The sequence below is a fragment of the Lolium rigidum genome, chromosome 1, assembly GCF_022539505.1.
Source record: "Lolium rigidum isolate FL_2022 chromosome 1, APGP_CSIRO_Lrig_0.1, whole genome shotgun sequence".
Taxonomy (NCBI): Eukaryota; Viridiplantae; Streptophyta; class Magnoliopsida; order Poales; family Poaceae; genus Lolium; species Lolium rigidum.
The window spans coordinates 145,830,444-145,845,486 of NC_061508.1; the positions used below are offsets into that span (position 1 = coordinate 145,830,444).

General features: G+C 42.9%; 1 protein-coding gene across 1 annotated transcript; it reads right to left on the reverse strand.

Moving 5' to 3' along the window:
- Positions 1–294: 294 nt before the first annotated feature.
- Positions 295–1,936, reverse strand: LOC124682539 (myb-related protein 1-like). The gene is made up of 4 exons (XM_047217201.1): positions 1,512–1,936; positions 1,351–1,427; positions 1,027–1,269; positions 295–925 (listed from the first exon to the last, which is right to left on the reverse strand). The coding sequence occupies exons 1-4, from the start codon at positions 1,624–1,626 to the stop codon at positions 497–499; spliced, it is 864 nt and encodes a 287-aa protein (XP_047073157.1). The 5' UTR covers positions 1,627–1,936; the 3' UTR covers positions 295–496.
- Between the last annotated feature and the right edge of the window lie 13,107 nt (positions 1,937–15,043).

The following is a 15,043-nucleotide window of genomic DNA, read 5'->3' on the forward strand; positions in this document are numbered from 1 at the left end:
GTCTGTAACTAAACTTGGCCGGCAGCCTATTTTTGTTCAGGTGTGAAAATATAAACATAATTTAGATCCCAAAGCATGCTTCCTAATGCAAAATTATTTTTTCTACAATACCTTGTAAGGTACATTCTCATTGATTGCATACATGACAATGTCACACGAGAGTTTTATATGTTCCTGACCCTCAAGCATGCCTAATGCATCTTCGGCTGGGCTGGGAATGCCTTGCCGCCAATTCCAATTATGCCTTCTTTACAGGGTGCATGAAACACAAGAACCAGATGCAATCATAGATACTATATAGAATAATAAATATAGAATATATATCATAGAATCAGGAGCAGTAGCAGTAGCAGAATTAGCTAGCTGTTGCAGCAGAAGACAGGCATTGCTCAGAAAAGCCTGGTCCCAAGTCCCAACCTTGAAGGCCACCCTGATCCCACCAATCACTCGCTGTCGCATTACCCTGCACGATGTTCCTCCCTTCCATTTTTCTTCCCTACATGTTCAGATCAATCTCCGAGGAGCTGCCATCATCTGCCTCTTCTGGCTCTGCTTCTTGCTCTACCTGCATCCGCTGCAGGAATGGGAACGTTCTCTTGTTCTGCACCGGCTGCTCGACTGTGTAGTCGAGGTGGTGGTGGCAGTTCATGCTGGTGTAGAGCCTCTTTGATCCGGCGGCTTTGCTCTCTGCGTCCGACGAGGACGACGTCACGCAGCTGCTGTCGACAGAGCGGTGTCGCCGCTGCAGGGACGAGGAGGAGAGGCACTCTGTGTCTGCCGCGGAGACGAGCTCCGAGAACTCCGGCTTGGCGGCGTCGGGCGAGCTGGCCAGGCAGTTGTCGGCAAGAACCTGCTGCGCCCTCCGCAGCACGGACTGTAGGTACCTCCCCTGCGCCTCCATCCTCAGCTGCAGGTGCCTCTGGACCTGCCATGGACAGAACAAACCAACGCCCGATCAGCTCAGCTACCAAGAACTGACGATGACAACAAACAAACTCTCGATTTTTTGGGGTTTAATTTCTTTACCTCTATCTGCTCGAAAAGCTTCCTCTGCACCTCCCTCTGCATCTGCATCTGCATGGAAGGATCACAGAGAGCACCTTTGGCATCATCGTGGTCGTGGGCTTCTCCGTCGGCGCAAGCAAATGTATACGACGCAGTGGTGCTATCGTCATGGCACTGGTTGGGCTGGCTCTCGGACGAGGATGATCGCTCGTTGAGGCTTCCACCGCTGTCCCCGAGGTTTCGGCTCACCGCCAGCCGATACTTCTGCAGAAATTATTAGAGGTCAACTTCACATGATAATTCAGTGCTCTCTAGACAGATAATTCAGCTTTAGTGTGGACGCACCTGGAGGTGGCTCTTGAGATGGTACAGGGTGAGCCCCTGCACGCCCATGGCCCTCAGCACGGACTTGGGCGTCGCTCCTGAAATGCCAACCAACGATCAGACACAGAAGACTCGTTGCGAGCAACCATCCACGTCGGCGAATGATCGATCGATCGACTTACTCTCTGCGCCGCCCAGCTCGGAGACGGCGCCGACGAACTGCTCGTGCAGCTGGCGTGTCCACCTGAGCCGTGTCCTGGCCTCGCCACCGCCGTGCTGCTGATCGGAGGATGACATTTCCAGCGCGCCCAGCACCGTGCCCTGTACTGCCGTAGGATCAGCGGCGCGTGCAGCATAAATGAGAAGCCGCGGCGAGCCGGCGACCGACCGGAGATAAAGGCGATCCCTATCTCTCGGTGGTGGCAAACAGCAGTTGCAGAGAGAGGCAGAGGTCACTATGAAATGCGCATGCACACAGCACAGCACACTTGGGAGCCGGGCGACACTGCCTCTTATAGAGTGGTGGCTAATCCTCAGTTGGTTCCTTTCCTTGGACTCCACTACTCAGATATATTCCCCCTCCTCCGATTCCTCTTCCTCTTCCTCCCTCGTCGATCGTGTGATCAAGGCCGGCCGGCCGCGCGAATGTGCGAGGGAATATAGAGCATGAGGTAGCTGGGGCCGGCCATCTTTTGCACCTCGAGGCCACGTCACTCGCACCTAGTCGGTTGCCCCTTTAGCTTTCACTTCTTTGACCTGAAAGGGAGGGAATCTTTGGGAGGCAGTAGGCAGGGGAAAGCAAAACAGTTCAACTGCAAGGTTCTCTCCTACTACTCTCTCATCGAAAGGATAGAGAGAGATCGAGAGAGAAGAAGAAAAACTATAGGTATGAATGAAAAGATGAAGGAGAGAGATGGAGGGGGAGAAAAGAGGCCGGTGTTTGTGCATTGTTCTCTTGCTGTTTTCTCACACTTGTTCACCGTCTCCTCTTTGTTGGATTCTCGCTGCCCCACCACCACGGCACCTTGAACAACGCGGCCATGCTAGCTACTTTCCCTGAACACCAAAATTGCTTTCAAGTGAAGGTAGGAAAAGGAGCGATCTCTCGCTGATTTCACTGCCTGCTTTGAAATCGCAGAAACGGAAATTGAAAATAAGTAGAAAATAGAAAGGATATCGAGATACAGAGAGAGAGGTGAGTGCCAGCATCTTGTAGTTAAAAGGCATGGGTAGAAATGTGTAAAGCCAAAGGGGAGAATAAACCTTTGCATGCGTCTTCACAGGCCGGGCGCACTACCAAAATAGTACTGTGATGCAATTGGCAAACTGCCTTTGGCTTTTCTGATGATAGGGGAATCAAGGAATCTAATCCAGATCTCAAGAGAGCACGGAACTAATCGACACTTAGCTATCCGGACGGATCAAAAGGAAGCTTCTGTTGTTGAAATAACAGGTACACTCCGCTCCGTAGGTATATCTGTTTAGCTGTGCATACATACGTAGTATGTATGCGCGCGTGCTTGTGTGAGCGGTGACCGAGACAATCAGACAGTACCGCATGCTCAGATAATCACTTGTAGTTTGCTCGGCCGAACACAGTTTTTTCTTGTTTTGACAGAAACACGGCGCTTGATTGATGAAACGACATCAATATAACCAGTATATAAGAGTTTCCCGACTACAGACAATCGAGAACAATATAAAAAACTGTTGGCTTCCTTTTTTTTTGCGAATAAAAACTTATGGCTTCCTTACTTGAACACGCAGACGCAGGGATATGGTGGGTTCAGTCTCCAGGTAGAAGATGAACGCTCTGCCTCTGACGAACCCTCTCGATTTCTCTTCCCTGTACTAATACAAGATGAACCTTATATCACTTTTACACCACAACCCTTCTACTCTCTTCTATTATCCTACAGGGATAACCACACCTCACCACTCCCCATCAAGATGGGGTAAATATATTTATGAGCCACATCTTGTCACAAATTTTCATGAAAGATATAACATTGACACTGTGTTAGTACATCAGCAACTTGGTCTATGGATTTTACAAAACTAACTTGGAGGAGTCCCTCATCATTTTTTCCTTGATGAAGTGTCTATCTAGGTTGTGTCATGTTGGATTGGGTTATGAACCCAAGCTTTGATAATAAAATCCTCAACCACATCGATTCACATAAACCTGAAGCCATAGATCGAAACTCCGCTTCAGCAGTTGATCGTACCACTACAATCTATTTCTTACTTCTCCAGCTAACAAGATTACCGCCCACAAAGACGCAATATCCTGACGTAGATTTTCTATCGTCCAAGCACCCAACCCAGTCAGCATTTGTATACCCTTCTACCTTAAGATGCCATTCCCAGGGCAACTCTTGAGATACTGAATAATTCTAAGTGCAGCATCCCAGTGATGGGGATCATGCATATACCTACTTACAATACTGACGACATAGGCAATATATAGCCTGGTATGGGATAAGTATATTAATCGGCCAACTAATCTTTGATATTGATATTTGTCTACATGATCACCTGAATCCGCTAGTATGCGGTGGTTTTGCTCAATGGGTGTGGATGATGGCTTACAATCTAGCATCCAAGTTTCAATAAGTAAATCAAATACATATTTTTCTTTGTGACAGATAAATACCTCGTCATCCATATGCAACCTCAATTCCCAAGAAATAATGAAGAAATCCAAGGTCCTTGACTTCAAAGGACTTAGCCAACATCCTTTTAGGCATGATATCCCGTCATCATCATTACCTGTGACTGTGATCACAATATCATCAACATACACAATAAGAATAACAATCTTGCCATACAGAAGAGGTGTGATCTGCATTTCTTTGATGATAACCCAGAGAGCACAGTTCCATTCGAAACCTCCCAAACCAGGCTCTAGGTGACTATTTAAGTCCATACAAGGATTTTTCATTACACACTTTTCCCTCACTTTCTCTACCGTTAAACCCTGGAGGAATATCCATATAGACCTCTTCGTGGAAGTCTCCATGAAGAAAAGCAATCTTAACATCCATTTAAAACAATTTCCACCTATTATTTGCTGCTATAAATATGAGGCCCTAATTTTGTTCATTTTTGTCACTGGTGCAAAGGTCTCATCATAATCCACTCCATACGTTTGACTGTAGCCCTTAGCCACCAATCTGGCTTTGTATCTTTCTACATTTCCCTATGAATTTTTTTCACAGTATATACCCACTTACAGCCAACAACCTTTTTATTAGGAGGAAGAGTAGTAAGTACCCAAGTGTTGTTCTTGTCAAGTGCTTCCATCTCGTCTATCATAACCGCTCTCAAGACTGGATATTGTTTCGTCTCTTGCCAATCACGTGTTATAGGTACAGTAGAATCCAGTGCAGCAATAAATGACTTGTATTGAGAACCCAATGACACATAAGAGACATAATTGGAAATATCATATTGACATAGATTTGGTGGCAATTTTCCATCAGTGGAACGAGGTTTCTTTGTGTATGCAATAGGAATACCTAAATCATCCAATGGTAAGGAAAGTGTACCATGTTTTTGAGAGGGGCTTGAACTTGAGTCATGCATGCTTGGCTGAGCTAGCTCTTCGGGATTTTCTCCTAACGGAGTGTTTTTCTCACCCCGTACCTGCACATGATTCTTATGTGCTTGGTGCCTTCGTGTATATACCCGAACCTCTTGTTCTTCTTTTGGTCTTGGCCAATGTAACACCTCGTCTAGGGAATCCCCTTGCATCTTCCCTTGTCCTCCTACTGTAGAACCCACATCTCTATCATCATGACTATCTTCCGGTGGTATTACTCCAACCACCACTTATCTTGATGTTGTAGAGTTTCTCTCTTCTCCTTTTCCTCCCCATGTCTCATTGTCCAGATCAAGAACACCACTAGGAAATGAGTCAGGAAAAACACCAGTTAAATCAACAGGTTCACCATAAAATGGTTCGTGTTCCTTGAACACAACATCAATGCTCACAAACATTCATTTTTCTGATGGACACCAACATTTATAACCCTTCTGTTTCCTGGAATATCCCACAAATACACAATTCACTGCTCTAGGGTCTAGCTTCCCAACTGAAGGTCTATAATCTCTCACATAACAAATACATCCGAATACCTTTGGTGGCACAACATAAGTATTCTCCTCGGTTAAACACTCAATGTGTGTCTTCTTGTTAAGCACCTGAGAGGGCATTCTATTCATCAAATAATCAGCTGACATCACGGCTTCACTCCACAGATATTTAGGAACATTCATTGCTACCATGATACACCGAGTGATTTTTATGCTAGCCCATTCTGCTCGGAAGTGCCATGACAACTTGTTTGATGGATAATTCCATATCTTGAAAGGTATTCATCAAATTGTTTATTACATATTTTGTGCCATTATCAGTTCGAAATATTTTCACCCATGCATCATATCGAGTCATGATTAAATTATGAAAATCCTTAAAACATTCAAACACATCACTTTTACTTCTTAGCACATACACCCATGTAGTCCTAGTGCAGTAGTCAATAAATGTAACAAATGAACGATATCCATAAAGTGACTACACTTCACTAGGACCGCATACGTCTGAGTGGATGGTTTGAAATGGCACAACACTTCTATGGTCATATGAAATGTAAGAACTGTGGGTTATCTTTCCATACTGGCAGCCATCGCATACTAGACTTTCCTTCTAAATTATATTATAAAGGTTAGGATAAAACTGACCTAGAGCGTTAAAGGACATGTGCCCCAGCCTGCGATGATGAAGAAGAAATTCTTGCAATGGTGATTGAGACAAAATAGCAGCATCCACATGTGAACTCTTATCATCTAGGTAATATAGACCATCACGCATGATCCTTGTCCCAAGTATATTCTAGTACCAAGCTCTTGGAATAAGCACCATGTTGGGAACAAAAGTGCATCACAATTAAGCCCTCTTGTAATACAACTAATAGATAATAGATTTATTGGGAACGAGGGGACATGTAGTACTGATAAAAGAGGCATACTAGGTCCACACATGACTGCTCCTGACCCTAGAATAGTTTGAGAAGAGCCATCCGCCAACCTTACACTTTGCCTCTTTAAATCAGGAGTATAGTCAACAAAGTTTTCATAAGAGTTGGCCATATATCTAGATGCTCCTGAATCTATTAGCCATGGTATATCAATTGTTTTATAATAACTCATAGTATGATACGTGCTACCACCAGAGTGTGTTGATGTAGCAGATGCGGATGCGTTGAAAGTATGAGTCGATTGCTTGCCCTCCATATACATCTTCTGAAACTGGCACCACTGCTTCCAATCGTCCAATGATATCTCCACTCTCACGGTTTGAAAACCCTTTTTAACAAGGGAGGTAGTATTCACCCCGGTGCCAGGTTGCATACCAATACCTAGACCACCATTACTATCAGCTGTTCCACTGACACCAGCAGGGTGTGTAGCTCCACAGCGATCACAGATAGCACGGAACGCAAAATTTACATTTCGACAACCTGGATTTGGGCATAGCCAATCACCATCTCGCTGCCAAGATTTCGCAGCACCATGACCATGTCTTTTACCTCTACCTGATCCATTGTCCAATTCATTTTTGATTTGATCTCTTGTCTTTGTGTTCTCCCCCTGCTTACTAATCTCATGAAACATAGCTCAGTAATTTGCAGCCATAGCTTTCACAAAGTAGTCGCCAACACACCACAAACCTGGCACTACCCTACCAAATACTATGGCTCAGATCAAGTACCAATTCCCTGGCGTTACCTGTTACCACTATCACCTCCCGCTCTGCTTCACGACACAAGGAACAGCAGACCCAGCCTCTGCTTTACACCTCTGCAACTCCAATTACCGACTTGATCCAGGCCTGCATCAGCTCCGCCTTCTCGAGGTCTCCACCCACCAATTCCATCAGAGCCAGACCCCAATCACCGCCTCTAAGTACCAATTCCCTGGCGTTACCCTTGCCGTCACCTCCAATCCGTCATGATTCCTGTAGCAACCCTGCACCTCAATCTGTTGCTTCATGCTCCACTGAATCTCCTTCTCTCCGTGCCTTGATACGTACCATGTTGGCTTCCTTAATCGAACACCCAGGGATATGGTGGATGCAGTCTCCAGGTAGAAGATGAACAGTCTGTCTCTGAAACACAGACGAACCCTCTCGATTTCTCTTCCTCGTACTAATACAAGATGACCCTTATGTCATTTTTACACCACAACCCTTCTACTCTCTTCTATTATCCTATAGGGACAACCACACCTCAACAAAATCAAAACTCGAGTTTAAATTCTCACAAGACTTAGCCAAGATATGGGTCACCTCATAAAAAACACGCTTCGCATAGCGGAATGAAACTGATATAAAGCCCCTCACCATATGTTTGATGCTAGATACCAACAAGGGGACTTAGCCAAATAATTTAGAGTTGTCAATTTAGATGACTAAGGCACTTATAGAATATATATGAATCTTTTGGAACTCTTTCCTTCAAGTATGAATGAATTATTATACTGAAATTTCAAAAATTGAGTGGGGGCCACTGCCCCAGCTCACCTCTACTTGGGTATGCCCCTCGATACCAACCAAAACCATAGAGGGTTTAAGCCGTTGCACCAGAGAGAGGCAATCTAACGCAAAGGTCACAAAGATCATGTTGTCCATTCATTTGTCCCAAGCAAGCTCCCCCGCATGCGGAAGAGCCATGGATTCTGCGAATTTCGATGGCAAGAGGACCTCCAAAGGTTGTCAACAAGCTACCCATGATAATCTCGAATAATCACCTCTGCACCCATGCATCCAACAACTTGAAAGATCGCCGCATCAGAGTTAACAAGCATCTTACCTGGCGGCGGCGGTTTACATGTTGTAGCAAAAGTGGACACGCACCACAGCTTAGGGCATGGTTTACATAGATGATGCTAGATCAAATCGACATAGGCCAAGGTATTCCTTCATGTATGGCTAGGGTTGGGCTTGGCATCCGAGTTCCTCACCTCGTTGTGTGCTTCCCAATTGTGCCACCTCTAGAATTGTAGCTTGAAGATCCTTTAATAAAGATAAGAAACCAAATATCCATAGCTTACTAAAGGAAAAGAACTTCGATTCAGATGTAGCGGAATATGTTGTTTGAGTTCCCGCCATATACCACCCCAGCTAACTAACAGAAGAGAAGTGTGTGCTCGTCTATCTCCCCCTACCCACAAAAAATGCAGGTGTCATGTGCTGTAACTTCCCACTTGCAGAATTGTACCACGTTGGTAGGTAGTCATGGGAAAAATGCCACAAGTGAATGTTCATCTTCCCTGGAGCCTTGATTTTTGGGGTTCCTTTCCAAAAAAAATCGATCGCTATCCAGCTCGATGCCATACCACGGCAGGCTATGCTCTAAGCTTGTAGAAACTTGTTCGAGCGAATAAGGTCGGACGTTCAATGTACAGTAAAATTGTCGTGTCTTGTATGCGGCACACGAAGTCCTCCCTTTCATGTTGAGAGGTCGACACCTACATAATTTGGGTCGCCAAGGCTAGGGAGGAGAAGGCATGCCCATTCTCCATGATCGATGCACTTGCCTCCTAGTCAATCAAGCAATGCATTGTTGTTGTAGACGATATCAGTGAGGTAGGTCTGATGATCCCCAATGGGAACCTAGGAACTCAACTATTTTTTGAGGATTTCCACCGTTCGGCAGTCGCCAATACCCAATAGATACCCTTGCTAAGCATGTCTTTGCCATGAAAAATACTTCGCAAAGTGTAGGACGAATATCAAGGTTTCGAAGCATTCCAAGAATCCGAATCATGGTACCCCTTCAGAACACGGGCGCATAGGAAAAATATGATCTGTAAGAAGCTGCCACCCTTTCTTAGCTAGCATAGATTGTTTGAACAAGGTGAGATCGAGAAATGTCATACCCACAATGTCTTCAATGTCGATAGCCACTCCCAAGATCTCCAATGCATTTTATCTTTACCATCATCCGTTCGTCATTATCTATTTCCAATCACTGCCCACATCTTGTCATATGTGGTCAAATGGAGTTATAAACAAATCAAAAGAAATTCATTCCAGGGTTGGTGATACGTCTCCGACGTATCGATAATTTCTTATGTTCTATGCCATATTATTGATGATACCTACATGTTTTATGCACACTTTATGTCATATTCGTGCATTTTCTGGAACTAACCTATTAACAAGATGCCGAAGTGCCAGTTCCTATTTTCTCGCTGTTTTTGGTTTCGAAATCCTAGTAACGAAATATTCTCGGAATTGGACGAAACAAAGACCCGGGGGCCTATTTTTCCACGGAGCTTCCGGAAGACCGAAGAACACACGAAGTGGGGCCACGAGGTGGCGACACCACGTGGCGGCGCGGCCCGGGGGGCCCGCGCCGCCCTATGGTGTGGCCCCCTCGTCGGCCCCCGACTCGCCCTTCCGCCTACTTAAAGCCTCCGTCGCGAAACCCCCGAGGCGAAAAACCACGATACGGAAAACCTTACTGAGACGCCGCCGCCGCCGATCCCATCTCGGGGGATTCTGGAGATCTCCTCCGGCACCTGCCGGAGAGGGGATTCATCTCCCGGAGGACTCTACACCGCCATGGTCGCCTCCGGAGTGATGAGTGAGTAGTTCACCCCTGGACTATGGATCCATAGCAGTAGCTAGATGGTTGTCTTCTCCTCATTGTGCTTCATTGTTGGATCTTGTGAGCTTCCTAACATGATCAAGATCATCTATCTGTAATTCTATATGTTGTGTTTGTCGGGATCCGATGGATAGAGAATACCATGTCATGTTAATTATCAAGTTATTACATATGTGTTGTTTATGATCTTGCATGCTCTCCGTTTCTAGTAGAGGCTCTGGCCAAGTTTTTACTTTTAACTCCAAGAGGGAGTATTTATGCTCGATAGTGGGTTCATGCCCGCATTGACACCAGGACAGTGACGAGAAAGTTCTAAGGTTGTGTTGTGTCTGTTGCCACTAGGGATAAAACATTGGCGCTATGTCCGAGGATGTAGTTGTTGATTACATTACGCACCATACTTAATGCAATTGTCTGTTGCTTAGCAACTTAATACTGGAGGGGTTCGGATGATAACTCTGAAGGTGGACTTTTTAGGCATAGATGCGGTTGGATGGCGGTCTATGTACTTTGTCGTAATGCCCAATTAAATCTCACTATACTTATCATGTCATGTATGTGCATTGTTATGCTCTCTCTATTTGTCAATTGCCCGACTGTAATTTGTTCACCCAACATGCTTTTATCTTATGGGAGAGACACCTCTAGTGAACTGTGGACCCCGGTCCATTCTTTAATACTTGAAATACAAATCTGCTGCAATACTTGTTTTTACTATTTTCTCTCGCAAACAATCATCTTCCACACAATACGGTTAATCCTTTGTTACAGCAAGCCGGTGAGATTGACAACCTCACTTGTTTCGTTGGGGCAAAGTACTTTGGTTGTGTTGTGCGGGTTCCACGTTGGCGCCGGAATCCCTGGTGTTGCGCCGCACTACATCCCGCCGCCATCAACCTTCAACGTGCTTCTTGGCTCCTCCTGGTTCGATAAACCTTGGTTTCTTTCGAGGGAAAACTTGCTGTTGTGCGCATCATACCTTCCTCTTGGGGTTGCCCAACGAACGTGTGAAATACACGCCATCAAGCTCTTTTTACGGCGCCGTTGTCAGGGAGATCAAGACACGCTTGCAAGGGGAGTCTCCACTTCTCAATCTCTTTACTTTGTTTTTGTCTTGCTTTATTTTATTTACTACTTTGTTTGCTGCATTATATCAAAACACAAAAAAATTAGTTGCTAGCTTTACTTTATTTACTTTCTTGTTTGCTATATCAAAAACACAAAAAAATTAGTTTACTTGCATTTACTTTATCTAGCTTGCTTTATTTACTACTGCTAAAATGGCTACCCCTGAAAATACTAAGTTGTGTGACTTCACTAGCACAAATAATAATGATTTCTTATGCACACCTATTGCTCCACCTGCTACTACAGCAGAATTCTTTGAAATTAAACCTGCTTTACTTAATCTTGTTATGCGAGAGCAATTTTCCGGTGTTAGTTACGATGATGCTGCTGCCCATCTCAATAATTTTGTTGAACTATGTGAAATGCAAAAATATAAAGATGTAGATGGTGACATTATAAAATTAAAATTGTTCCCTTTCTCATTAAGAGGAAGAGCTAAAGATTGGTTGCTATCTCTGCCTAAGAATAGTATTGATTCATGGACTAAATGCAAGGATGCTTTTATTGGTAGATATTATCCCCCTGCTAAAATTATATCTTTGAGGAGTAGCATAATGAATTTTAAACAATTGGATAATGAACATGTTGCTCAAGCTTGGGAAAGAAATGAAATCTTTGGTTAAAAATTGCCCAACCCATGGACTGACTACTTGGGTGATCATCCAAACCTTCTATGCAGGACTAAATTTTTCTTCGCGGAATTTATTGGATTCAGCTGCTGGAGGTACCTTTATGTCCATCACTCTTGGTGAAGCAACAAAGCTTCTTGATAATATGATGATTAATTACTCTGAATGGCACACGGAAAGAGCTCCACAAGGTAAGAAGGTAAATTCTGTTGAAGAATCCTCTTCCTTGAATGATAAGGTTGATGCTATTATGTCTATGCTTGCGAATGATAGGACTAATGTTGATCCTAATAATGTTCCATTAGCTTCATTGGTTGCCCAAGAAGAACATGTTGATGTAAACTTCATTAAAAATAATAATTTCAACAACAATGCTTATCGGAACAATTCTAGTAATAACTATAGGCCATACCCTTATAATAATGGTAACGGTTATGCTAATTCTTATGGGAATTCTTACAATAATAATAGGAATACACCCCCTGGACTTGAGGCCATGCTTAAAGAATTTATTAGTACACAAACTGCCTTTAACAAATCTGTTGAGGAAAAGCTCAATAAAATTGATATTCTTGTTTCTAGAGTTGATAGTCTTGCCTCTGATGTTGATATTTTGAAATCGAAAGTTATGCCTAATAGGGATATTGAAAATAAAATTGTTACTACAGCAAATGCCATCCAAGTTAGAATTAATGAGAATATAAGATTAATGGCTGAACCTAGCGTGCTAGGTGGGATAGAGAAGAAAATGAAAAACTAGCTAAAAAGGAAAATGTAGCTAAAGTTTGGACTATTACCACCACTAGCAATGCTAATGATTCACATGTTGCTGCACCTCCTACTATCAATGGTGAAATAATTGGTGTTGGCAATGCTTCTACTCCTAGTGCAAAGCGCGCAAAATTACCGAGACTGCTAAAGCTGCTGAAGCCTGCCTGTGATAAAACTGCTGAAATTTTTTCCAACCTTGGGGATGATAATCCCATTGCTTTAGATTGTAATGATTTATATTTTGATGATTGCCACATCTCTGAAGTTATAAAGTTCTTGCAAAAACTTGCTAAGAGTCCCAATGCTAGTGCTATAAATTTGGCTTTCACAAAACATATTACAAATGCTCTCATAAAAGCTAGAGAAGAGAAACTAAAACTTGAAACTTCTATTCCTAGAAAGCTAGAGGATGGTTGGGAGCCCATCATTAAAATGAGAGTCAAAGATTTTGATTGTAATGCTTTATGTGATCTTGGTGCAAGTATTTACGTTATGCCTAAAAAAGTCTATGATATGCTTGACTTGCCACCGTTGAAGAATTGTTATTTGGATGTTAATCTCGCTGATAATGCTAAAAAGAAACCTTTGGGGAAAGTTGATAATGTTCATATTATGGTTAACAATAACCTTGTCCCCGTTGATTTTGTTGTCTTGGATATTGAATGCAATGCATCTTGCCCCATTATATTGGGAAGACCTTTTCTTCGAACCGTTGGTGCTACTATTGATGTGAAGGAAGGTAATATTAAATATCAATTTCCTCTCAAGAAAGGTATGGAACACTTCCCTAGAAAGAGAATGAAGGTACCTTATGATTCTATCATTAGAACAAATTATGATGTTGATGCTTCATCTTTCGATGTCACTTGAGAAACACTTTCTGCGCCTAGGCTGAAAGGCGTTAAAAAAGCGCTTATGGGAGACAACCCATGTTTTTACTACAGTATTTTTGTTTTATATTTGTGTCTTGGAAGTTGTTTACTACTGTAGCAACCTCTCCTTATCTTAGTTTTGAGTTTTGTTGTGCCAAGTAAAGTCTTTGATAGAAAAGTAAGTACTAGATTTGGATTAATGCGCGAGTTCCAGATTTCTTTGCTTTGTCACGAATCTGGGTCTATCTCCCTGTAGGTAGCTCAGAAAATTACGCCAATTTACGAGCATGATCCTCAGATATGTACGCAACTTTCATTCAATTTGAGCATTTTCGTTTGAGCAAGTCTGGTGGCCTAATAAAATCCATCTTTACGGACTGTTCTGTTTTGACAGATTCTGTCTTTTATTTCGCATTGCCTCTTTTGCTATGTTGGATGAATTTCTTTGATCCACTAATGTCCAGTAGCTTTATGCAATGTCCAGAAGTGTTAAGAATGATTGTGTCACCTCTGAACATGTGAATTTTTATTATGCACTAACCCTCTAATGAGTTGTTTCGAGTTTGGTGTGGAGGAAGTTTTCAAGGATCAAGAGAGGAGTATGATGCAATATGATCAAGGAGAGTGAAAGCTCTAAGCTTGGGGATGCCCCGGTGGTTCACCCCTGCATATATTAAGAAGACTCAAGCGTCTAAGCTTGGGGATGCCCAAGGCATCCCCTTCTTCATCGACAACATTATCAGGTTCCTCCCCTGAAACTATATTTTTATTCCGTCACATCTTATGCACTTTGCTTGGAGCGTCTGTTTGTTTTTGTTTTTTGTTTTGTTTGAATAAAATGGATCCTAGCATTCACTTTATGGGAGAGAGACACGCTCCGCTGTAGCATATGGACAAATATGTCCTTAGGCTCTACTCATAGTATTCAAGGCGAAGTTTCATCTTCGTTAAATTGTTATATGGTTGGAATTGGAAAATGCTACATGTAGTAACTCTAAAATGTCTTGGATAATTTGATACTTGGCAATTGTTGTGCTCATGTTTAAGCTCTTGCATCATATACTTTGCACCCATTAATGAAGAAATACTTAGAGCTTGCTAATTTGGTTTGCATATTTGGTTTCTCTAGAGTCTAGATAACATCTAGTATTGAGTTTTGAACAACAAGGAAGACGGTATGGAGTCTTATAATGTTTACCATATGTCTTTTATGTGAGTTTTGCTGTACCGTTCATCCTTGTGTTTGTTTCAAATAACCTTGCTAGCCTAAACCTTGTATCGAGAGGGAATACTTCTCATGCATCCAAAATACTTGAGCCAACCACTATGCCATTTGTGTCCACCATACCTACCTACTACATGGTATTTATCCGCCATTCCAAAGTAAATTGCTTGAGTGCTACCTTTAAAACTCCATCATTCACCTTTGCAATATATAGCTCATGGGACAAATAGCTTAAAAACTATTGTGGTATTGAATATGTACTTATGCACTTTATCTCTTATTAAGTTGCTTGTTGTGCGATAACCATGCTTACGGGGACGCCATCAACTATTCTTTGTTGGATATCATGTGAGTTGCTATGCATGTCCGTCTTGTCCGAAGTAAGAGAGATCTACCACCTTCATGGTTGGA

Bases quoted from the DNA above. Each gene is read 5' to 3' on its own strand.
- LOC124682539 (XM_047217201.1), bottom strand. From the start codon at position 1,626: ATGTCATCCTCCGATCAGCAGCACGGCGGTGGCGAGGCCAGGACACGG. The intron at 1,428-1,511 runs GTAAGTCGATCG...TTGGCATTTCAG, and splicing joins CGAGCTGGGCGGCGCAGAGA to GAGCGACGCCCAAGTCCGTG. The intron at 1,270-1,350 runs GTGCGTCCACAC...TAATTTCTGCAG, and splicing joins ATCTCAAGAGCCACCTCCAG to AAGTATCGGCTGGCGGTGAG.